This window comes from Pongo abelii, chromosome 16 (genome assembly GCF_028885655.2).
Source record: "Pongo abelii isolate AG06213 chromosome 16, NHGRI_mPonAbe1-v2.0_pri, whole genome shotgun sequence".
Taxonomy (NCBI): Eukaryota; Metazoa; Chordata; class Mammalia; order Primates; family Hominidae; genus Pongo; species Pongo abelii.
The window spans coordinates 85,771,204-85,797,238 of NC_072001.2; the positions used below are offsets into that span (position 1 = coordinate 85,771,204).

The window sequence follows — 26,035 nt, forward strand, 5'->3', positions numbered from 1 at the left end:
AGTGTGTGTGGCTATTTGATCTGCTAGGTTATTCCTTCCGCTTTGAAAAGAAATACTTTTCTGATGTCCTGGAACATGGACAATAGCTATTCTGGCAGCTGCAGGTTATCTAATACTTGGATGATTAATTCTTTGTGGCCCAGGTCTTGGCCTTTGCTATTAATAAGACCTTGTTCAGTCCAAATTTTTCCAAAGGTGTGAGCTACCCCAAAGGTGCACTTGGAATCAGTATAAATAGTCCCTTCTTGGTTTTGCAAGTGCTTTAAGGCTTGATTTAATGCAAACAATTCACATGTTTGGGTAGACCAATTATTCGGCAGTCTTCCTGACTCTACTTCTTCAAGTGCCTCCCCATCTACTACTGAGTACCTATTATGCCTTTTTCCTTCAATTACTTGGGAAGAGCCATCTATAAATAAGTCCTGCCCCGTTGTGTAAGGGGTCTCTCTTAAATCAGGCCTAACTTTTGTATGATAATTAAATCTAAACACTCATGCTCAGGTCTCTTTAGATTTAGATCTCCAGTCAGGAAACCTCTGGGTTAAGTGAATTATCAGTGGTTAGTGTTAAATCATCTCTTTCTAACAGGATAGCTTTATACTTTAAAATTCTCAAGTCAGTAAGCCACCTTCCTGCCTTTTAATTTAAGATGGCTCTAACCTGATGGGGTGTGCTTACAACTAACTTACCCCCAAAGGTTAGTTTTCTGCTTTCTTTAGTTAACAAGGCGGTAGCTGCAATGGATTGAAACATTCAGGCCATCCGCAGGTTACTGGATCTAAAACTTTTGATAGGAGATCCATGGGTTGCTGATGACCTCTGTGTTCTTGGGTAAGGACCCCTAAAGCTACCCCCTTATTTATGTTAACAGAAAGGTGAAATGGCTTTTCTAGGGAAGGCAAAGCTAAAACAGAGGCAGTTATAAGCAGATGTTTTAGCTCCTCAACCTGGTGGAGTTCTTCAGAAGTCCACAGGAGAGGGTCAGGCTTTTCTTGGGTGAGTTTTAGGTAGAGAAGCTTTGTGACTAGGGTATATGAGTCAATCCATAAGCGGCAATATCCGGCTATCCCTAGGAATTTTCTGAGTTCTTGTTTAGTCTTAGGCAAAGGTATGGATACAATCCCTTCAACCCTCTCAGGCCCTATCCTTTGTTTGCTGTTACTTATTAAGTGTCCTAGGTATTTAACTTCAGGCTCTATGAATTGAAGCTTTCTCTTTGAAATCCATAGCCCCTCTCCTTACAAATGGTTAAGGATATGATGGAAAAAGCGGATACGTTTTCTATAGCCTAACCAGATATTAATAAGTCATCTACATACTGGAGCAGACATATACATTTTGGGGTATAAACTTGTTCTAACACTTGTTCTAGAATTTGACCAAAGAGATTAGGGGAATCTGTGAAGCCTTGGGGTAGAATTGTCTGTTGATACTGTTGCTATCATCCAGAATGGGGATCTTCCCATTTGAAAGCAAAAACGTCTCGGCTGTCCTCAGCCAAGGAGCATGCTCAAAAGGCATCTTTTAAACCTATTACTGTAAAGCATTGATGTTCATATGGAATTTTACTGAGAATGGTTTAAGGATTAGGGACAACAGGATGAGTAGTCTAGACTGTCTGGTTGATGGCCCAGAGGTCTTATGCTAGTCGACATGACCTATCTGGTTTCTTCACAGGCAGTATTGGGGTGTTATAAGGGGACATACAGCGTTCAAGGAGCCCATCCTTGATGAGGCTTTCAATTACAGGTTTCAGGCCTGTTCTGCCTTCTAAAGGAATAGGATATTGCTTTCTTCTTACTATTTCTCCAGGGGTTTTTAACTTTATAGGGGGAATTTGGAGTTTTCCCCAATTTTCTTCCCTTGCCCAAACATCAGGATGAATGTATGTTTCTTCTGCAGTGGTGAGCAGCTTTAATGAAGTGTAGAATCCTTCAGAGCCAATACGTAAACCTATACCTAATTTTAACATTAAGTCTCTTCCTAATAGATTAGTTCCTGCCTCTGGAATTAACAAAAATTCAACATTAGCTGAGCAGTTTTTACATCTGATTTCTGTTTCTTCTAAAATTTTTAGTTTGATTCCCTCTCCTTTTACCTCTGAGACTACAAGTTCCTCTGAGGACCAGGTTAAATTGTGGGGGAAGGTAACAGAGGAGCAGGCTGCTCCTGAGTCTACTAAAAAGGTCATAACCTCAGATTTGGGTCCCACTTCTAAATTTATCAAGGGCTCTTGGTGGGATTCAAGGTAAAAGAGACAGAGCTCCTAACCCCCCTATTCCTCCTCAAAGGTTGTAAATGGGACGACTTCTCTTTCTGATTTTAATTCGGGACAATACCTCTTGAAGTGGCCTACTTTCTCACAATTGAAGCATTGATTCTGTCTCTTCTCTCTATTTTTGGATTTCTCGGCTTTGCCTCCTTATGTTCTTTATATGGCTTAGGAAGTGGGGGCCTAGGATCTTTATAGGTTTTGGCTCTTGGGAGGCTTTGGGAGTATGTGGGTCTCCAGGTAACAGAGAGTAATACTGGTGTGTTTTATCCTTTGGGGCCCCCTGTTGGAAGGTGGGTAACATAATTTTCATTTTTTCTTTTTGCTTCTCCTCATCCCTCCTTACACACACTTTCTGAGCTTCTCTAAGAAGTTCGTTCATGGGACGGTCCTTCCAATTTTCTATCTTTTGTAATTTCCATGTGATATCTGGCTGTTAGTAACAAAATGAAGCTTTAACATTCACTGCCTAAGAGGATCTTCTAAATCTAGGCCAGCATATTTTCTCATTTGTTCTTTCAACCTGTCTAAAAGTTCCATAGACCCTTCATCTTTCCTTTGTTGTATGTCGAATGCTCGAGTAAGATTTTGGGTTTGGAGTACTGACTCCCGAATCCCTTTTATTATCATTTCCCTAAGTTCTCGCATATCCTCTTCAGTGGGCTGCATTATTATTGTCCCACTGGGGGTCTTGGTTGGGGAATTTTGGTCTGCTGCATGAATGTTTTGGCCAGGACAGTTGTTCATGTTCCCAGGCTACCACAGCAGCTCTACGGATCATGCTTCTTTCTTCCCCTGAGAAAAGGATGCCTAGGATGGACATTAACTCAGCCCAAGTATATGTAACTGTGGTCCTGGAAATTGGTTAATTTGATCTGCTATTCCACAGGAGTCGTCTAATAGTGTGGCTTGAACTCTGTTTTTAGGTTTTGGACCTCTGAGCTGGTTAAAGGAGCGTTTACAAAGCGAATACCTCCTCTTCCTAGGGGCACCTCTCTTAAGGGGAAGAGAGGTGGAGCTAATTCTCCCGAGGTAGAGGGAACATGTTATAGAGTTTGTGCTCAAGGTTAAGTTTCCTGGGGTGATGGATATTTTATAATATGGATAACAAAAAGTTCTTATTTTAAGAAATTTAGAAAATTTTTAGGCAAAACTAGAAAATAATACCGATAATTCTACCACTCAGAATGTACCACTATCAGAATTTTGTATCTTTCAGTCATCTGCTCATCTCTTTTCTCCTTTGCTTGTATGTGTTCCCTCTCCCTTAAAAAATCAGATTTTTTTTTGTAATCTGCATTTTCACTCAACAATATTGTAGATCTGTGTCATAAGTTACTCCTCTACAGTGCCTTCAGTTATTGTGTGCTTTGTGTTGGATGACTATACCATCTAGTCTTTCGTGTTTCCTGGTACTGACTACGTAGGGGTGAGTGTGTGTGTGTGTGTATTTTTTTTCTACCTTAACTAATGCTTTGGACATCAACAGGTAGAGCTAAATCCTTGAAACCTTCCAAGTGGTGGCTTTCAGTTATTGCTGAATTGGTTTTTAGAGATGAAACAAATTATATTGTATGGAAACTTTTCTTTTTTTTGAGACAAAGTCTCACCTTGTCGCCTAGGCTGGAGGGCAATGGCATGATCTTGGCTCATTACAACCTCCGCCTCCCAGGTTCAAGTGATTCTCTTGCCTCAGCCTCCTGAGTAGTTGGGATTACAGGTGCCTGCCACCATGCCCGGCTAATTTTTGTGTTTTTACTAGAGATGGGGTTTCATAATGTTGGCCAGGCTTGTCTCGAACTCCTGACCTCAGGTGATCCACTCACCTTGGCCTCCCAAAATACTGGGATTACAGGCATGAGCCACCATACCCAGCCTTTTTTTCTTCTAGGTACCAGCTTTTATTTATCAGATTGGTAAAAATGTTAGAAAGTGTGCAATGAACTGGGCATTCTCACAGTCATGGCAGAAAGTATAATTATCTTTGACTTTCTAGAAAGCAGTCTGGCATTCTAGAAACTTGCCTAACCTCTTCCCATTTAGGCAAGATGAATTCTGACTACCTCTAGGTGGCCAATCTTGTCCCTGTGATTCCATCTTTCCCAGAAAGAGAGGTCTAGTCTCAGGGAAAACCCAGATTTTCTTGGCTTAGCCCACCTGACAGCTGATCACTGGAAATGGGGTGGGCCGGTAGAGTCCTTTGGTCAGGTTTTGTGTCAAGAGAGGGATGTGGAAAGATGGGAGGGAGGTAGCAAAACTGGCCTCAGTGGAACTATGTAAGTTAACATAGAATGGCAAAGGAATGTTTCTTCCAAGGAAGAAATTCTAGGGAAGGAAGAAAGTGGAGGGGAAGGCAGCAGTTCTCCAAGTTTTGGGGTCAGGATTCCTTTACACTCTTAAAAGTATATTGAGGGCCCAAGGAGCTTTTCTGTATATAGGTTATATCTATTGGTATTTATCACTAGAAATTAAATCAGAAATACTTAAAATATTCCTTAAAAGCTCACAAAATATTGTTATAAATGCTTTTATGAAAAGAAAATTTCTAAACCCAAAGTAATACAATCTTAACATCTTTTGCAAATTTCTTTGATGTTTGATATGTCATTTGCACCTGCATTCAATTTATTGTGTGATATTTGCTTGAAAAAATGTGAACAAAGGACAATCTCATACAGATAGGCATTTTAGATCATTATGGATATTTCTTTTTTTTTTTTTTGAGATGGGGTCTTTCTCTGTCTCCCAGGCTGGAATGCAGTGCTATGATCACGGCTCACTGGAGCCTCATTCTCTGGGGATTCAGGTGATCCTCCCACCTCAGCCTCCAGAGTAGCTGGGACTACAGGTGTGTACTACTCTACCTAGCTAATTTTTTGTATTTTTTGTAGAGACAGGGTTTTGCCATAGGTATTCAAATAGAAAGTTTTGTTTTTGTTTTAGTATGTAAAGAAATATAACTTTCCATGTTGGAAAAATTTTAAAAACTTTTTTTAATTATAAAACTCATAAGCAACCATTGTTGAGAAAATTAGTAAAGTACAGAAAAAAGAAAAAAATTAAAGTCTCCCATAATTTCTTTACCTAATATAACCACTGTTGACAGTTGACGTGATGGCTATTTTCTACCAGTATATGTTTTTTCTTTGCTGGTGAAATACATAACCTTTATACATATGTTTAAATAGTTGAGGTCGTATTCTCTATAGTTTTATATTCTTTTTTTTTTTTTTTTTTTTTTTTTTAAACAAAGTCTCGCTCTGTCGCTCAGGCTCGAGTGCAGTGGCGTGATCTCAGCTCACTGGAAGCTCCACCTCCTGGGTTCACACCATTCTCCTGCCTCAGCCTCCCCAGTAGCTGAGACTACAGGCGCCTGCCACCATTCCTGGCTAATTTTTTGTATTTTTTAGTAGAGATGGGGTTTCACCGTGTTAGCCAGGATGGTCTGGATCTCCTGACCTCGTGATCTGCCCACCTTGGCCTCCCAAAGTGCTGGGATTACAGGTGTGAGCCACTGCGCCCAGCCCTTTTATATTCTTTTAAAAAGTATTTACTGTATTTTCCCATGATGTCATAGTCTTTATAGAAAAATAACAATCATTATTTTCAGTTGACATGATTGTTTACCTAAAAATATCCAAAGGAACCAACTGAAAAAAACCAATTTTTAAGATTACTGGTTAAACAAGTTCTTTTATATAAAAATCAATAGCCTTCCCCAATGTTAGCTATAATCACATAGAAGATATAGTGATGAAGTATTTTTTCAGGTATTTCAGCAAAAATTAAATACCTGGGAATAAACTTAGATGTGCAGGACTTTTATCAAGGACATGACAAAATTTTGCTGAGAGGAATGAAAGATTTGCATTCTGTGTTCCTGAATGAGCAGATTTCATGTTATAAATATGTTATCACCATGTCTTCATATTAATTTATAAGTATAATTTCTGCTGGGCACAGTAGCTCATACCTGTAATCCGAACAGTTTGGGAAGCTGAGGCGGGTAGATGACAATTAGCTGAGTGTCTGTGGCACACACTTGTAGTTCCAACTACTTCTGAGGCTGAGGTGGGAGGATCACTTGAGCCTGGGAGGCAGAGGTTGCAGTGAGCCGAGATCATGCCTCTGAACTCCAGCCTAGGTGACAGAGTAAGACCCTGTCTAAAAAAAATAAAATAAAATAAATAAACAAAAGGGTGTGTATATATATACATTTTATATTTCATATATATATTTATATATATAAATTGTGTATGTATATGTATATATACAAATTTCAGTAGAAATTCCAGCAGATTTATTTTTGGCACTTGACAAAATGACTCTAAAATTTGTTTAGAAGAGTAAATAATAAAAAATAATAAAGTATAGACTCTTTCAACCAGATATTAAATAAAATATTGTGGACTAGCCCTGGGCCAGACAGATAAAGGCAATGGAAGTTTAAAACCAGAGTCATGCAAATGAGAATTTAGTATAAGGAAAAGGTGGTATTTTAACTTAATAGTGATAAGACAGATTATTCTGTAAATAGTTTTAGGAGAACTGGCCATTTGAGGAAGTTTGAGTCAACTCCAATTTTTGTCAAAATAAGTTGAGTTGGTTTAAACACATCTATTCTTAAAAAGCAGAACAGAAGAACATCAGTTTGAAGATATTCTACGAGTTAAGGCTGAGGCTGGGCACAGTGGATCCCGCTGTAATCCCAGCACTTTCAAGGCCAAGGTGGGAGGATTACTTGAGCCCAGGAGTTTGAGATCAGCCTGGGAAACACAGCAAGACTCTCTCTCTCTCTCTCTCTCGATATAGATATACATATAAATACACATATACAGATATAAAAAAAGAGTTAAGTTTTGTATGGAGAGCAATGAAGATAAGAGGTAAAAATTAAAGGCTTGATGGACACATGTTTACATCTCCAGCAAGGGGGTTGATGGAAAGAATGATAGACATAGCTCCATTACTGCTACCTCCTTTTAGGAAGTTGCTTCTGAACATCTAAAGATAACAGTTTTATAATAGCAGAAATGAGTTATTTTTCAGTGTCTAAAACATCACATGACATACATACATACATACATAAACATGTTCAAAAGTTAAATGAAGTAGGATATAAAATTGGGCGTAGTGTTTAAAAAAGTAAATATATTTACATGAAGGAGAAAACAACTCACCTCCCACTCTTACAGCCTCTGCCAGTTTATCATAGCCTAGTTTCTTGAGAGAATAAGCTACATGTCTTCACCTTTTTTCACTGAGCTCATTATAATCTGGATTCTGCCTTCATCGTTGCGCTAAAATTTATCTTAGTTGCCAAATCCAGTGGCTCCCCTCTTAGTCCCCAAATTGACCCCTCTGCAGTATTTTGATTCTGTTGATTGTTCCCTTGTTGAAGCATTCCTCCATTCTTAATGTCCACCAATAAAGAGTTGGTTAAATAAAAATTATAGTGTACAGTTTTATAACAGAATATTCTGTTGTAGACCAAAAAGAATGCAGCCAGTCTTTCCATAAGAGCATGTGCAAACTTCTAAGATGTATTAAGTAAAAAAGTAAGGCATAAAATATTGTATATAATCTGACCCCTTTAGTATACAGTGTAAAAAAATCTATGTCTGTGCTAGTTTATACTTGCTTTTTTCTCCCCTGGTGGATACAGGAAACTGTGAATAGTAGAACACAATTAAAAAAAAACTGTGTGGCTTCTATGCCAGGACCTGTGATAATTGGGTATAAAAGACAAAAAAGGCATGTCCCTGTCCTCTGGGAAGGGACATGATAATTGAATGGGACTTTTATCGGATTCTTTTCTCCTGTTTTGATCTTATCACCCTGCCTTGGTCTCCTCCGATCTCTTCTTCGTTGTCCTACTTCTTTCTTCTCTTCTCATTCTGTGCTTTCTCTGAGTAATCTTTGACTCCCATTACTTAAGTCATGACCTGTGTTCCAGGGATTCCTAAATCCGTATTCATCTCCAGAGTTTCAAACCCATATATCTGTCTGTATATCATATACGTTAGGGAATCTCACTTGGCATGACAGGGGTGTTCAAAATGATATTTAAATTTTCATGTATTCACCTCCTAGCACTCTATCCGCCCCATCATGTATTCCATCAATAATTCTCCTTGTCATTGTGAGTGGGACAAAATGAAATAATCAAACTAGTCACCCATGCCTAAACCTGGGAACTGTCTTGGCATTCTTTTATATGCTACTGTTCTCTGACCTCCCCCAAACTAGTAAATTTCTAAGACCTGTCCTGAACGTCTCTTACTATTTTCCCTGTGATCTCAGTTTCTTCTTCCCATCCCTCAAATGCTTTTTGTGTGTGTGTGGTGGGGGAAGAGAGTAAAATTGAAATCCATGGAAAATGTACTACCCTGTCTTTCTTCCTTTCTTTCTTTCTCTCTTTCTCTCTCTCTCTCTTTCTTTCTTTCAATGAAGTCTTGCTCTTGTCACCCAGGCTGGAGTACAATGGCATAATCTTGGCTCACTGCAACCTCCACCTCCTGGGTTCAAGTGATTCTCCTGCCTCAACCTCCTGAGTAGCTGGGATTACAGGCACTTGCCACCATGCCCAGCTAGTTTTTTTATTTTTAGTAGAGATGAGGTTTCATCATGTTGGCCAGGCTGGTCTCGAACGCCTGACCTCAGGTGATCCGCCTGCCTCGGCCTCCCAAATTGCTGAGATTACAGGTGTGAGCCACTGTGCCTGGCCACTACCCTGTCTTTCTTGTTGTTTGGTATGACACCACTACCCTGCTGCCTCTCTCCCCCTGCAGTGGGATAATTTAGGAATCAGAGAGACTGAGGGGTTGAGGAGGATATATATTATTATTTAGGTGCACCGGCCCAGTCAAATTAACATCTAAAGGACTGAGCCCTGAACAAAGAGTCAGGTTACCTTTTAAGCATTTTGTGGGGTGGGGGGAGATCTGTGCAGGAGGAAGCATATTACAGAAGCAAGAAACAAAGACAGTTATTCAGTTGAGACATGCATTACATTATTTCTTACTTTTCAAGGAAAAACATGTTTTACAACTTGAAATCTGTCTAGTGACCTTGCAGCTGCACAGCTAGAGAAACAGGGTCTTCACAATGCCTGGGAGAGGAGGAGAGATAAGGTTCATTAGCCTCAGAAAGACAGACAGTTAATTTTTAAAGGACTCCACCTCTTGTTCTTTCTTAGGAGGAATTGGGTTTTTTTTTTTTTTACATACAACTAAGTTTTTCCTTACACATTCTTTATTATTATTATTATTGTACTTTAAGTTCTAGGGTACATGTGCATAACGTGCAGGTTTGTTACATATGTATACATGTGCCATGTTGGTGTGCTGCACCCATTAACTCATCATTTACATTAGGTATACCTCCCCCCTCCCCCTACCCCACAACAGGCCCCAGTGTGTGATGTTCCCTGTCCTGTGTCCAAGTGTTTTCATTGTTCAGTTCCCACCTATGAGTGAGAACATGCGGTGTTTGGTTTTCTGTCCTTGCGATAGTTTGCTCAGAATGATGGTTTCCAGCTTCATCCATGTCCCTACAAAGGATATGAACTCATCTTTTTTATGGCTGCATGGTATTCCATGGTGTATATGTGTCACATTTTCTTAATCCAGTCTATCATTGTTGGACATTTGGGTTGGTTCCAAGTCTTTGCTTTTGTGAATAGTGCCGCAATAAACATACGTGTGCATGTGTCTTTATAGCAGCATGATATATAATCCTCTGGGTATATACCCAGTAATGCCATGGCTGGGTCAAATGGTATTTCTAGTTTTAGATCCTTGAGGAATCGCCACACTGTCTTCCACAATGGTTGAGCTAGTTTACAGCCCCACCAACAGTGTGGAACTGTTCCTATTTCTCCACATCCTCTCCAGCACCTGTTGTTTCCTGACTTTTTAATGGTTGCCATTCTAACTGGTGTGAGATGGTATCTCATTGTGGTTTTGATTTGCATTTCTCTGATGGCCATTGATGATGAGTGTTTTTTCATGTGTCCGTTGGCTGCATAAATGTCTTCTTTTGAGAAGTGTCTGTTCATATCCTTTACCCACTTCTTGATGGGGTTGTTTGATTTTTTCTTGTAAATTTGTTTTAAGTTCTTTGTAGATTCTGGATATTAGCCCTTTGTCAGAGGGGTAGGTTGCAAAAATTTTCTCCCATTCTGTAGGTTGCCTGTTCACTCTGATGGTAGTTTCACATTCTTTAATTTCTTTTAATTCCTGTTTCACCCCAGCACTCCTGTAGCCCCTTCTGTGCCAGTGGTCAGAGTGTCCAGGTCTGTGTCCAGATCACCCTGCCTCATCTTCATTATGTACTTAGCACAAAAAAGAGCACATTGGGTGCATAACGAAATCCACACTGGGGCTTGGCTTCCTTTTAAGCATGAGGATTTTTGGTGGATCCTAATTTATGGTTCAACCTTCCTGTTTCCACTTGCTTCATTGTTCACTTTGGGAATGCTTATTCTTTGCTTCGTTAACCCATTCTAATCCTGTGTCTTCTTTCTTTGTCCTTTGTAAACCTGCTTCTTTCTCTTCATCTCTTTTCTTGGTCAGAGACACCCAGAAAATTGTTCCTGACCAAGTGAAGTGAGTTGCCTTATTAGATCCCATATGAGTCACCTTATACGTTCAAAAACATTTTAAACAATGAAAACCACACTTGTACACATAGTTTACCTTGCTTATTTCCTTAAAGTAAACATGCTTACAATACAATTTGGACTTAAACATGGAAATTTACAGTTATTCTTTGCAGTTTCCTAGTGAATTATTATTTTTTAGACAGACACTTAAGAGCTTACTAAGTATCAAGTGTTTTACAGGTTTCATTTAATCTTTACTCTTCCGGGAAAGTTTTCATTTCTTTGTTTTACAGATGAGTAGACTCCAACTCAGGGAATTAGATACGATATCCAAGGTCATCTAGATTTCCAGGCTCTGTCTGCGGGATCACATTTGCTTTTGTACTTTTAACTATGACTGGAACATATAATTTTATAATCCATGTGTAACAACACTGCCTGTGTGTGGTTTTTTTTTTTCTTTTTTTTTTTTTGGGTCACCTCATTAATGCAGTAGTGTTCTCTTGTTTGAAGTTGTAAGTTTCCAAGAAAACAAGGTAGCAATGAGAAATGGGACAATGTCTGGAACTTCCTTCCTCTGCCTTTATTGTTGTCATTCCATTAGGTATCGGTTGTAGTGATTATACCCTAAGCCATAGTAACTTTCTTAAACTAGAGGCTCCTGAAAATATTTCAAAGAGTTTTTTTTTTTAAATCTGTAAGCTGCAGTTGAGCAGTAACAAACTTTTTTATTTCCTACTGGATTGATTGCAGTAGTCATGGCATTATTGATGTCTTCTAAGGGCTCTTTAACATAATGCTTATTTACTGAAATGTGTTTCGTAGCTTCATCAGCAATTGAATTGGTAGATATGTGGACTCTGCAGATTATATAACCTTCCTAAGCACCTGGATGTTGAGATGCCAGATCAACCACTACCCATGGGTCAGGTAAAGTAAAAATTCTCTAGTGTTGAAGAGCTAAAATAAATTGTCTCAAACAAAAGTCAAACTAGGATGATTTTTTTTAATTATTCAACTTATTTAGAAGTTAGTTTTTCTGTTCCTATTGAATTGTTTGTTCTGTTTTAGATACTAAAACTAACCTCTTCATTCTTTGGAGCTGCTGGTATTTAGTATGGCAGGCAAACAATTGCCCTTTTCCCTAACACCAGCTTTTTGTTGTGAATATTCCTGGTGTCCATAAATGCTCTTGCTTCTTTCATTGCTTGTCTTTGCTCATTGACTTGCCTTTACCTAGAAATGCCATCTCCTTAAGTCTGTCTGTGCTTCTTAAGGACTCGCCCAAATGTTGTCTCCTGCAAGCAACAGAAATCTCCACTAGCTCACCACACCCCTAACTTCTTCCTGGATTTACCTATTTAGGCATCAGCTATTGACTTTTTAGTATAATACATGAGAATTTAGCTCTAATACCACCCACTTTCCCTTCCTTAAATATTATCTTTAGTCATATAAGTAATCACTGATTATCATTAGGACTTTGTAAAGCCAATCTTTGTAGAATATTTAGGATAGGATTTTCTTTTCTTGGTGTTGCTTTTTGTTTTGCAGTGTCTTCCTCATAATAGTAATTTTTAATTTAAAAAATTCTGTTGTAGCCCTTTCTGTGAGATCTCCTTCTCTTCCAAAGCCTTTGGCTCCTCTGTGCCCATTTTGGCAGGTTGTTCTTCAGGTTGGCTGTGCAGATGTCATCTTGAGGTTTTTCTCATCTGCTCTCCTAGAGTAAATCCATTGTTTCCTGGATCCCATGTCATCTTCTTTGGCTTTCCCTTTGTCATTTTACCTGACTGTGTCCTCAAGTAAAACCCTAAGAAAGCATGGAGTGGTATATTTTCTGATCTCTGGCTTCTGAAAAAGTACAATGCAGTGTTTAGGTTTTGGAGCCAGTCTGAGATAGATTTGAATCTTGGTTCTACTACTTATTAGCTGTATGCCCTTGGGCTGATTCCATAATTGCTCTATGCATCAACTTCCATTTGCAAAATGGGGGAACCAGTAATAGTATTAGTACCTATGTTTCTAGGGAGCTGTGAGGATTAAATGAGTTGGTAATGTAAACCATTTAAACAGTGCCTGGTGCATAGCACATCCCCATCACTATTCACTTTTGTCATAGTCTACCCTCACACTTGATTGATAGTTTGGTTGATTATGTATTTCTAGGTTGAGGATAATTTTGCCTTAGAATTTCAAAGTCTGTGCTGTTGTCTTCTAACCAGTCGTGGTGGTGAAGCCTCATGTCACCCTGAGTTTCACTCATTTATGCATGACTTTCTCTCTGGAAGCTTTTAGGAGTTTGTCTTTTCCTTGGTGAGCTGAAATAGTACAACATTGTACTTAGTGTGTGTCTTTTTTCATACACTGTGCTGGGTATACTGAATGGATAGGCCTATGGATAGGCTCTTTCAAAGTTGGGATCTTGAATCTTGTCATACTTTTGTTAACTTTTTCCTTTCCATTTTATTTGTTCATTTTGAAGTGTCTGTTAATTGGATTTTAGTCCTCTTATTTGAGTCTTGTATCTCACGTCATTTCTAATTTTTATTTTTATTTTAAGTTCTGGAATATTTTTCTTATTTTTTGACTTTTAGGAAATTTTATTTGGACAGTCATAACTTTAAGTTTTGTTTTGATTATTTATTGTTGCTTAACCAATTTTCCCAAAACATAATGGCATAAAACTACACATTTGTATCTGTCACTACTGTATGGGTTAACTGGGGATAGCTGGACAGTTTTTCTGCTGGTCTCATTTGGCATCTCTCACTGTGCGGTTAGACGGTGTCAGGGACTGGTCATCTGGATGCTCAGCTGCAGTGGAATGTCTGAGACGGCTACTTCACCCACAGGTCTGCTGCTTTGGTGTTTCTTCATGTGGCCTTCCTCTCTGCATAGCATCTCATCCTCTCAGGTCTCTTCATGTGGTTTCTCTTTCTCCAAGAGGATAGTCAGTACTTACTTTGGCTACTAGAAGCACAGAAGTGGAGCTGCCAGGTGTTCTTAAGGCTTAGACCTGGAACAGGTCCAGTGTCATTTCTAACAAATTCTATAGGTTAAAGTGAGTCTTGAGGCCAACCCAGATTCACTGTGGGATGGGCCTGTCCAAGGACATGATAACAGGAGGTATGGCTCATTGGGGACCAGCTCTCAAGATGAACCCTGAGTTCTAAGAACTTTTTCTTTTCTGATTATTCCTTATTCATATTCTATTTTTGTTTTATTCAGGTAATATATTCACAAGTGTCTTTATGAAGTGATTTTGATACTCTCTTGTCTTCTCCCTAGCGTCTCTTTGTTCTTTAATAAATTTTTTTCTTAGTTTATTTTGGTCTTATTTTTCTTTTTAAAACCTTTCCTTAAATATCTATTCTATGTTGCTTATCATTTGTAGTCTTTTTTTTTGAGACGGAGTTTCACTCTTGTTGCCCAGGATGGAGTGCAATGGCGTGATCTCGGCTCACTGCAACCTTTGCCTCCTAGGTTCAAGCGATTCTCCTGCCTCAGCCTTCTGAGTAGCTGGGATTACAGGCATGTGCCACCACGCCTGGCTAATTTTTGTATTTTTAGTAGAGAAGGGGTTTCTCCATGTTGGTCAGGCTGGTTTCGAATTCCTGATCTCAGGTGATCTGCCCACCTCGGCCTCCCAAAGTGCTGGGATTAAAGGCGTGAGGCACCGTGCCCGGCCTGTATTCTTTTTTTTTTTTTAAATTCCCTTTTTTGTTCATTCATATTTGAGAGAGGTACTAAAAGACTAGGAGGCTGGGTGTGGTGGCTCACACCTACAGTCTCAGTGCTTTGGGAGACTGATGTGGGAGGATCACTTGAGCACAGGAGCTCAAGACTAGTTTGGGCAATATTGTGAGACCCCATCTTTTCAAAAAATAAATTAAAAAAAAAAAAAGCCAGGTGTGGTGACACCCACCTGTAGTCCCAGCTACTTGGGAGGCTGAGGCAGGAGGATCACTTGAGCCCAGGATGTTGAGGCTAAAGTGAGTTGTGATCATGCTGCTGCATTCCTGCATTCCAGCCTGGGTGAAAGAGCAAGATCCTTTCTTAAATAAATAAATAAATAAATACATACATACATACATACATACATACATACATACATACATACATAAAATACAAATAAAAAATAAAAATAAAAAATTGGGAGTTCTTTATGGACAAGACTTGGCAACTGATAGCTTTTAGGGGGAATGTATGCTGATTCCTAATTGTTATCCTCTACCCCTCTATCTTATCTCCCGGTGCAATCATAAATGATGGCTGGAACTACTCCATTCCTCTGGAGGTGAAATCTACATTCTCTTGCCTGAGGTAGATATGTTTGCTTGGGTTCTGCTTAAGGAGATGGGGGAGAGCAGTGTGTTTCAGGGCCTGGAAAATGTGTTCTCTATATATGCTTTTTGTTAATCTCTGTTTTCAGTCTTGCCTATCAGTCCCACTCTCAGGGGTACCTGGTGTCTGAGTCTAGAACCTTTCCAGGTTGCTGTGGGACAAATTAGCTTCCTTGTTATTGGTATCCCCCAACCTCCACTTTGGTTTGCTTGCTCCATTAATTAACCATTTTCCGTTTACTGTCATTGTCTAATGGAGGTGAATTCTCTTCTGTGGGTAACCCCATTTCTTTTTTTGTAATTGTGTGTTTATATAATGTTTATTCTTCACTGTATTTCTAGTGGAGCCTCAGGACAAAGAGCAGATGGTGGAAATACGTGTTCAGTGTTCAGATTTTTTCTGTAAGACATCTGCAACTTGTGTTTTTCACTGAATATCACGTGGACTTAATGCATACAGAGCTGCCTTGTTTTTCATGATTGTGCCTACAGTTCTATGGAGAAATATAATTTGTTAATTACCTGATGAAATTTTCCTAATTTTGAATCATCCTTGCATTCCTATAATAAACACTGTTAGAATGGCTATGGTAATATTTTATTTTTGCATTTTTACTTCTGTATTAAATAAGATTATAGTTTTGTTTGTTTCCTTTAAGGCTCTTATTTCATTTCAGTATCAAGGGTATGCAGGGCTAACTCAGGAAGCTTTACATCTTTTTTCTAAGACCTAGGATGTAGATCTAGTTTACACAGTAATTTTCAACTGCAGGAATATTTTGCCTCCCATGGGACATTTGGAAATATCTGGAGACATTTTTGTGGTCACAACTGGTGACGGTTGGGAGGTCTTATTGGCATTCCGTGGGTAGAGGGGATGTCACAAAATATCCCACAACACACCAGGAGAACCCTCACAAAGAATTGTCTGGCCCAAGATATCAATATTGCTGAGGCTGACAAACCCTGGTTTAAATAAATGTCCAATTTGGAGGATGAGTCTTTGTCTTTTTCCTTCTTCTGCGTATTGGTCTCCAGATTTTCCATTTCTTCAGTTAGTTTTCGTAACTGTAGATTCTTAAAAGAAATGAACACTTCACCCATACTTCTAAGGTGTTGTAAAGATGTGTAAAGTTTTCACTTTTTGCATCATATTCACATGTGGCTATATGCCCTTTTCAAAGTTTTCTTTATCTTGATCACTTATCAGAGGCGTGACTGTTTTATTATCTTAGTCTTTTGAAAGAATCCTCCTTTAGTTTTATTTTTTAAATTTAGTGGGTTGTTTTCACGTTTTCCTTATGTCTTAATTATTTCCCCTTTTTGTTTATTTTGCTTTTTCTAGTTTAGTGGATCAATGTAATTTAAACTGCTTTTTAAACAAACATGTAAGGGTATACATTTTCTTTGGGTGCTGTTTGACTTTATTGCACAAGTTTTAAAATCTATTTTCTAAATAGTTTGTATTTTCCAAGTCATTTTATTGCATCCTGTGTTCACATTGCTCTTACTATTAAAACTTTTTATTTGCCCGGCATGGTGGCTTATGCCTGTAATCCCAGCACTTTGGGAGGCCAAGGCAGGTGGATGACCTGAGGTTGGGAGTTAGAGACCAGTCTGACCAACATGGAGAGAGCCCGTCTCTACTAAAAGTACAAAAATTAGCTGGGCCTGGTGGTGCACGCCTGTAATCCCAGCTACTTGGGAAGCTGCGGCAGGAGAATCGCTTGAACCCGGGAGACAGAGGTTGCAGTGAGCTGAGATCGCGCCACTGCACTCCAGCCTGGGCAACAAGAGCGAAACTCCACCTCAAAAAAAAAAAAAAAATGACATGTATTGAAATTATGTAAAACATAAGCTTAGTGTAACATATAGTTAGAGCGAGTACTTGGGAACTAACACCTAGCCAGCACCAAGGTGAAGAGAAGGCACATTGTTTGCACTACAGAAACCTGCAGGCTGCTTCCTGATCACCATGCCTCTGTACGCTCATCTTGCCTTATGTTTCTCTACTGTTATCACTCATATATGCATCCTTCAACAATACAGTGTAGTGTTGCCTATTGTTTGAACTTTTGAAAATCATACTATATGTATTTTTTCATATCTTTGTTGTGCTCAACATTGTGTGTGAAATTTGTTCCTATTGTGTGTAGCTATAGTTCTTTTGCATTGCTGTATTTACTCCATTGTTTGAATACACCATACCATTTCCCCTTGACTAGATACAGACATGTGGGTTGTTTCCAGTGTTATTAGGAACAGCGATTGCTGCTATGGTCATTCTTGTCTGTATTTCATGGTATCCCTGTGCCAGCATTTCTCTGGGGCACATACTTAGGAGTTGGATGACTGAGGCATGAGGATCAATTTCTTCTTTTACCCAAGAGTTATCTAGGAAAAAAAACATTTAAAAAGCATTTTCAGGTGGCTTTTGGGGTATTTTTAGTGCATCAGTATGGTCAGAGAATATGGCCTGTGACCTTTCAGCGAAATTATCAGCAATCATTTAGACTTCACTATTGGTGTTACTGTTGCCTTTGCTTATTGCTACTTCTTGTATTATGTCTCCTGCTCCCTGCCCCTCAAGTATATCCCTGAATAATATCCTGGGTTTTTTTTTTTTTTTCCTAGAAACGGTTTGTGGGGATGTGTATGGAGTGTGTTCTGTGAACTTGCTGTCTGTTATCATTTGTTCAACAAATATTTGACTCTGTATAAAGTACTCCATCCATATCAGTGTGGAGAATCCAGAGGCAAACATACACAGATATGCTTCCTGTCTCGAGGGAGCTAGATACAGAATTCTGAGGTCATAATTGAGTTTCTTTCCAGGTCTTTATACTTTTATGTTCTGACATTTATTGTTGTAGATGAAAAGTCTGATGCCTATCTGATTCTTAGTTCTTTCTGATAGTTAGTATGATTTTCTGTGTAACTGTAAAGTGTGGGGGTTTTACTTTTTTTTTTTTTTTTTTTTTTTTTTTGAGACGGAGTCTCGCTCGTCACCCAGGCTGGAGTGCAGTGGCATGATCTTGGATCACTGCAGCCTCCACCTCTCAGGTTCAAATGATACTCCCGCCTCAGCCTCCTGAGTAGCTGGGACTACAGGCATGTACTACCATGCCCGGCTAAATTTTGTATTATTAGTAGAGATAGGGTTTCACCATGTTAGCCAGGATGGTCTTGATCTGCTGACCTCGTGATCCACCCACCTCGATCTCTCAAAGTGCTGGGATTACACATGTGAGCCACCTTAATGTTTTGCTGAGTCATGTCCATTGTGTCCTGGCCCTTCTACAACTGGTGTTTTGTTTTGTTTTTTTGGTTGAGGGGTCTTATTTTTACCTCCTAGAATTGTCTTTTGCATGGTAATCTGTTTTGTATTTTGTGGATACAGTATCTTCTCAATTACTGCCAAAGATTCCAATTAGGTTTTAAAATTCTGCTTATTTCCTTCATTAGCAGTGCTTCAGGTCACTTGTGCTTCTTTGACTTGGCACCTTCCTTTCAGGTTGCTAATTTTCTTCAACTCTCTGATGATACATGGTTATCTGTTCATTTATAGATGAGGTATACCTTTGATCAGTATGAGCTGTTATGAGTGTCTTCAGAATTGTCACTCTTTTCTGCTGTGGCCTCCCCCTCCTGGTTTGCAGACCTGTGCTCTTCCTGTGGCATGAGGATGTGGAGGTGCTGGCCAGTGAGCTTTCCAGATTTTGAGCTAAAAGGAAGAGGCAGAGTCTGTTATAAGATTTTGCTGCTGCATTGAGTTATATTAAAAAAAAGCATTCTGTCTTTTCTCTCTGGTTTTGACACTGATAGTAAGAGACCATCAAGACAGGCTTCCTATTAGCAGAGTGATCCTTACCAACTATAGTTGGGACAAGTACAGTGAAGAATGTTTGATCCTTCAAACAAAAGTGGTCCCTCCATTATTTGGATTGGGTTTGTGGCTTTCTCGAGCCCAGCAGTCTGATTCCATCTGCTTTGTATCTTCTAGCATGTCCTTAATAGTTTTGGTTCACTAAGGGTATTCTTTTTGTATTTGTTGTTTTGCTGCTGCTGCAGCCGACTTACTCTGTTTTATAAAATTCTGTCATTTCAGTGGGGTTTTAGAAAGAGGACCAGGTCACATCTTGAAATGAAATTAATCTTAGGATTTCACAGCCCTAACTCACTTTTTGTTTTGATTAAATTACTTCCCCTTTTTGAGGGGGTAGGGGCTCAGCTTTCTCAGGTGTAAAATGAAGGCTAGTAACTGGGCTAGTGGTGACAGACCCAGATGCATGTGAGAATCACCTCAGAGAGCTTTTGCAAAACAGATTCTTTGGGTAGGCTTTGAAATTAGCATTTCAAAAATGCTCTTTCAACCATTGATGCAACCAAATTCTTTGGGACTTTAAGGCTAGGTATATATTCTTTAGATACCCAGAATAATTGGCTTTGGAATATAAGAATTTAGGGAAATGAAGAAGGGGTGAATTACATTTTGGAAGCTGCTGCTTAGATACTGCTGAGACCTTTGTTGGTCTTGATTTCGGGATCCTAGTTTCTTGATCTTTTACATATCCTGGGTTCTAACCTGACCTGGCCTTTATGATTAAAGATGTATTTATATACTGTGTCCTGGCCAGGAAGCTTGTCTTTTGACCTTTGCCCAAACTGGGTACGAGGGCCCCTCCTAAAAATTCCTTAGATTCATTTCTGAACTTGATAATTGTAATTTGTGTTAATTGGTAAATTGTGTCTTGTAGAGAGATATTTGATAGTAAATTACATGTTTTTAAAAAGACAATTTGCTTTATAGTGAGGTGGTAATCATTTCATAATTCTTAGTTTTGGGAAGTGTCTATTATAAGTAACACATCTGACCACTTAAAATGTAAGGAAATTGAATTTATGTAATGATTCAGGCTTTTCAAAGTTAAAAAAGGTAGCTGTTTTGAGGAATTGATAGTTTGGAATATTTATTTTAAACAAAATAAGCCTTTGATCTTATGCACATAGCCGTACAAGTAAAATGTTTTCTTATTTTAAATTAGATTATGTTTTAAAATTTTTTTTCAGTTTTGCTTTATATTTGACTGATTGCTTTTGTTTATTCCTAAGGCATCCATTAAGTTGAATTGTTCAAAATTGTTTCATTTTTAAAAGCTGAGAACTGTTGTTTGTCAAATCAAAGTTGGATTTAAAAATGCACATTTTAATTTTAATAAGCTCTTTGGTAGTGGGACTGCAGTGACAGATGGTTGGGAGTTTGTCCCTAAAGCTATGACACCAGTCTTCTAATGTGCATATTTGTTCTGTGTAGCCCTGGCAGATTCTTTCTGTATTTCCGAATGGGACAAAAGAAGAAGTGACTTCAAAAGAAGACGAAGAAGAAGAGATGGATGAAGTGGGTATTTTATATAAGAATAACATTTTGGCCAGGCGAGGTGACTCATGCCTGTAACCCCAGCACTATGGGAGGCCATGGCGGGTGGATCACCTGAGGACAGGAGTTTGAGACCAGCCTGGCCAACATGGCAAAACTCTGTCTCTACTAAAAGTACAAAAATTAGCCGGGCGTGGTGGTGGGCACATGTAATCGCAGCTACTCAGGAGGGTGAAGCAGGAGAATTGCTTGAATCCAGGAGGTGGAGGTTGCAGTGAGCCAAGATCATGCCACTGCACTCCTGCCTGAGTGACGAGCAAGTCTGTGTCTCAAAAAAGAAAAAAATCATAAATATCTTCAGTTTTGGACATTTGAGTAATTCTCTAATCTCCTTTATAAATAACTATTAATATGGAATAATTGAAAGCACATCGTATTTGGAATGGAATGTAATTGATAAATTCTGGCTTTACCTCTAACTCATGATATGCCTTTGAGCAAATTGTTTTATCTGAATTCTTGGATTTGATTTTCTGGAAAACAAAAGCTCTTAACTTTTAGCACTAAAATTATATTTAATCCTAATCAGTACTTAACCTGTATTTGGTTATTTTTTGGAAGAGAAACTACTGAGTTTAAAAAATGTTATGTTTGCATAAAAGGAGAATTTCAGAATATTTTAGAGACTACTTGCCAGAAGTAGTGAAATTGTCTCTTGCTGAAAAATCATCAAAGAAATTTGTCTTAGTCTGTTTTATAGTGTTGTAACAGAATAACAGAGAGTGAGTAATTTATGAAGGACAGTCATTTATTTTCTGACAGTTCTGGAGTCTGGGAAATCCAAGATGAAAATATCAACATTTGGTGTCTCAGGACCTTCTTGTTTCATCCTCACATGGCAGCAGGCAGAAGGGCAGGAGAGCAAGCTAGTCCAATGTGTGAAGCCTCATTCATAAGGGCCTTAATCCCATGAAGGAGAAAGGAGCCCTCTTGGCCTAATCACCTTTTAAAAGTCCTACCTCTTAATATCATCACATTGGCAACACTTGAATTTTGGAGGGAATACATTCAAACAGTAGCAAATTTAGTAGAGCAAATTCCAAAGACATTGAGCCTAGGCCAGTTGTCAGTCATGGGTATAATTTTAGATGTTTCCTGGCTCTGAAGCTTTGCACTTAAATTTGAACTTCAGAACAAAGATCTATGTCTCTGCATTGACGAAGTAGAATGTATGTGAATTCCATGGTATCTACTGTTTTAAAAGAGTTTTTTCTGTTTGGGGTCTTATAATTAATTTAGGCTTTCATTTTCTTGGTTTGGAAATTATTAATCTAAAATGTACTTTAGAGTGCTTCAGAACTAGAAAAGTAGTGTTGTAGGCTTGTTTTTGTTTGTTTTTTGAGACAGGGTTTCACTGTCACCCAGGCTGGAGTGCAGTAGCGCCGGCACGGCTCACTGTAACCTTGAACTCCTGGGTTCAAGCGATCCTCCTGAGTAGCTGGGACTACAGGCCAGTGCCCCACATCCAGCTAGTTTTTTAAATTTTTTTTTGTAGAGTTTGAGTCTTGCTCTCTTGCCCAGGCTGGTCTTGAACTCCTGGCCTCAAGTGATCTACCACCTCGGCCTCCCAAAGTGCTGGGATTACAGGTGTGTGCCACTGTGCCTGGCTGTAGGCTTGTTTTATGAGTCTGGGAGTAAAATACTTCTTAAAATTGTCCAATTAGAATGAGAGTCTGTTTTAATGTTTTTATGCAGTTTAGCTTAGGTGGAATAAACTGCATGAAAACATTAAACCTTTTCCGTGGGTCAGGCAGCCATTGTACTAAAGTTCATGAACCCTTTCATTTTCCCTTCACAAGATAAAAAACAAGGGACCACAACTCTGAGGGAAATCTAGAAAGGTAGGAGACTGGACTTTGGAGTTGTCAGATTAGGACAGGTGAAAAGCAGATATTCTAGGCTCCTAAAATAATGTGGGAACAGGCCCAGAGCAACTTTGGACATGGTGTGTTTGGGTACATTGGATGCTTTTCTTTTGAGAAGAAAGGTTGATGTGTTGAAGTCATGGAAAGCAAGATTGTCCAGAAAAGGCAGATGGATAGAAGTCTTGAATTTGAGACAGGCATGTTTCTATTTGGTGTGTTTGTTGATAAGAAGGCCTTAAGCAGGGAATCGTGTGCTGAGAATACTGTTTTAGAAAGATATGTTGAATTCTGTTTGGGACGGGCTGATTAATACTTAGGTGGAGAAGTTTTGTGGATGGGAACATGACTGAGGTTGAAGGTACAGGTGGAAATACAGGCCAAAGGCATTTGTGAGCATTGTGGGGAAAACAAGTGTGGGTGGAAGATCAGGGCTGAAAGGTGCACACAGGGAGAAGGGAGCTCCATGAAGTACAGAGTCATGGGCAGAGTTTGAGTGAAGGTAGTCAGTAATCTGGTCTAGAAATAGGTGAATTAGCCGGCTTGGGAAAAAAAATCGAGATAAATATAAACTACCCCGTTAGAGATTTTGTCAATTGAAGTAGAAATATAAGGTAATTGAAAAAAGTTAGGATTTAAACAATTCTGCATATATTTGTATATGTGTAAGAACAGGTAGTATGGGAAGGGAGGGAGCAGAATGATGTGTATAAAGATGTTGTTCTGCAGGGTATTATTCAAATTCTTTTGAAATTATTATTAGTTTTTGAGATAGGGTCACTGTCACCCAGGGTGGAGTGCAGTGGCATGATCATAGCTTACTGCAGCCTCAAACTCCTGGGCCCAAACAATGCTTCTATTTCAGCCTCCTGAGCACCTGAGATCAAATTCTTTTTCTAACTTATTTTTAAGTTATTAACATCAATAGGTGCTTACGACATAAAACCATAAACTTGGAAATTAGGGGAAAGCACCAAATGTCTCCAGAGATAACAACTAAAATTAATTGAAATTAACATTTCAATATAAGTTCTGGTCTTTTTCTGTGCTTATTTCAGCATAATTGAAATTCTTTCTATTCCTTTGTGTAATCCATTTTTCATTTCAAAGTTTTTTGATACAGGAGAAATTATGCTGTGTTGGTATTTCAGTGGCCTCTTAATAGTTCATGGAATTGAGTTAACTGTTTTGCTATTTTTGCACATGCAGATTTTGTGTTTGTTTTTGTGGTTGCAAGGTTGAAATAGGTATCTTTATGCTTAAATTTGTGTTTACATCTTAGACTAGTTTCTTGTAATACAGTTCTAGAAGTCGAGTTTCTGGAACAAACTATGAACAGTTACGGTTCTTGACACCTGCTGCTAAACTGTTTCAAAGGTTCCTCTTAAGAGGATATGTAAAAGATGGCTTGGCCGGGTGTGGTGTCTCATGCCGGTAATCCCAGCACTTTGGGAGGCTGAGGTGGGCACATCACTTGATGTCAGAAGTTTGAGACCGGCCTGGCCAACATGTTGAAACCCTGTCTCTACTAAAAATACAAAGAAATTAGCTGGGCATGGTGGTGTACGTCTGTAATCCCAGCTACTCAGGAGACTGAGGCATGAGAATCACTTGAACCTAGGAGGCAGAGGTTGCAGTGAGCAAAGATCGCCCCACTATACTTGTGCCTGAGTGACAGAGTGAGACTATCTTACAAAATAAAAATTAAAAAGTAAATAAATAAATGATGGCTTATTTCATAATAGTTGTGACTTTGTAAAGCTTTTAAATCTGCTTTCCCCAGAGTCTAGCTTTTAAATAAAATACAGGACATAAAAGGTGGGAGCCTCTTGAATGGAATGTGGGGGCTTTTTCTCTCTCCCCATAGGATAGATATATTCTGTTTCCTGTCCCCCAATGAGTGAAGAATAATTTAAGTTTTGGCATAAGAAACTGCTGAAGGAAAGTGGGTTGAATCAGCTAATATTTTTCTTCTTTTTGCGGGATATAGAAGACTTAGATCACTATGAGATGAAAGAAGAGCCTATTAGTGGGAAAAAGTTGGAGGATGAAGGAACTGAAAAAGAAAATTGGGCAATGTTAGAGAAAATTAGGAAGACTGAAAGGCAAGGCCATTTAAATGTGTAAGTGTCTAAATATATCGAGTGGACTTTTTGGTTAAGTAATTATAGTTAATACCAGGCAATTCATGAACATGCCAATCTCAGCTGCTCTCCTCCTCCATTCCTGCCTTAGTGGTGGATTCAGGCATATGTTTATTGGTTTTGAGACAGGGTCTTGCTCTGTCGCCTGGGCTAGAGTGCGGTAGCACAATCACAGTGCTCTGTAGCCTTTATCTCCCAGGCTCCAGCGGTCCTCCTACCTCAGCCTCCCAAGAGTCTCAGACTATAGTCATGTGCCACCACACCAGGCTAATTTTTTTGATTTTTAGTAGAGATGAGGTCTCACTATGTTGACCATGTTGGTCTTGAACACCTGAGTTCAAGCAGTCCTGCTACCTTGGCCTGCCCAAGTGCTGGGATTACAGACATGAGCCACCAGGTCTAGCCACGCTCATATGCTTTGTTTCTCAAGGTTATCTTTCTCATCTATGAATAGCCACTTTTTACCTGTTCATCTGCTCTTCACATCCTGGAACCACCTGCTGATCCCTGTATATGCCCCTTTCCAGCTTGTCTATGCTGTGTTCTCTGCTTACCTTCCTTCTGTGGCATCTGTAAATTCAAGTTCATTCTTTCCTACAAAACACAACTCAAATTATTTCTCCTTCATGAAGCTGACTTTGATCCATCCTGCTCTGACCAAACCAAAAGTAATGTTTCTCTCTTGACTTAACGTCTCTTTAATGTGAAGCGGCAGGATGGGAAAGGAACACTGAGCTTGGTGACAGACACACCTTTTATGGTTTCACTTTGCTCAACTCTAAAATATGGATAGACAGTACATATCTTTTGGATGGTTGCTATGAAAAATAAATTAAAATGATGCATGTATATACATAAGATGCTTAGACAGAGTAGGGAAACATCAAATGATTGTCTGAACACTGACTGCTTCCTGCCTTGTATTAGAGCCATTTACCAACTCCACAATATCCGAGGACCAGTTACTTTGTCTTGGGCACAGGTTCTCCAAAACAGGGAATGAATTGTTAGGCAAGCAGATGCCAAATGTTGAAATCAGATAGATAACTCTCCCGCCTTCAATCTTATTTGTATATTAATTTAATTGATAATTTTTCATACAGCAAAGAAATTTAGTTAATCTCCATATCTTGATTATTTAAAAAACTAAGATTGTAGCATTTGAATTAATGTTACTGTACTGTGTCTTGTGATCAATTCCAGTTTATCTTCAAAACAAGTAAAAATTATTGAATAATTTTGCATGACTGATACTATGCTAAATACTTTATAGATCTTTTCATTTAGTCATCATAGCCACTGTGTGAAATAGGTGCTGTTTATATTTTAGAGATAGGAAAAACTTCTCATATTTTATAGATATAAAATGAGT

The 26,035-nt window shown here is 38.9% G+C and overlaps 1 protein-coding gene across 10 annotated transcripts in view; it reads left to right on the forward strand.

Moving 5' to 3' along the window:
• The window catches only part of LOC129050174 (ubiquitin-conjugating enzyme E2 Q2-like), a 62,885-nt gene that overhangs the window by 22,919 nt on the left and 13,931 nt on the right, over positions 1–26,035 (forward strand). For 9 of the 10 annotated variants that reach the window (XM_054531748.1, XM_054531746.2, XM_063716275.1 and 6 more), the window contains 2 exons: positions 20,535–20,618; positions 24,503–24,642. In XM_054531748.1, coding sequence (XP_054387723.1) covers positions 20,535–20,618; positions 24,503–24,642 — 224 coding nt within the window. Of the gene's footprint in view, positions 1–11,702; positions 11,808–20,534; positions 20,619–24,502; positions 24,643–26,035 lie in introns of all 10 variants that reach the window. The other variant, XM_063716278.1, reaches the window with a different exon arrangement.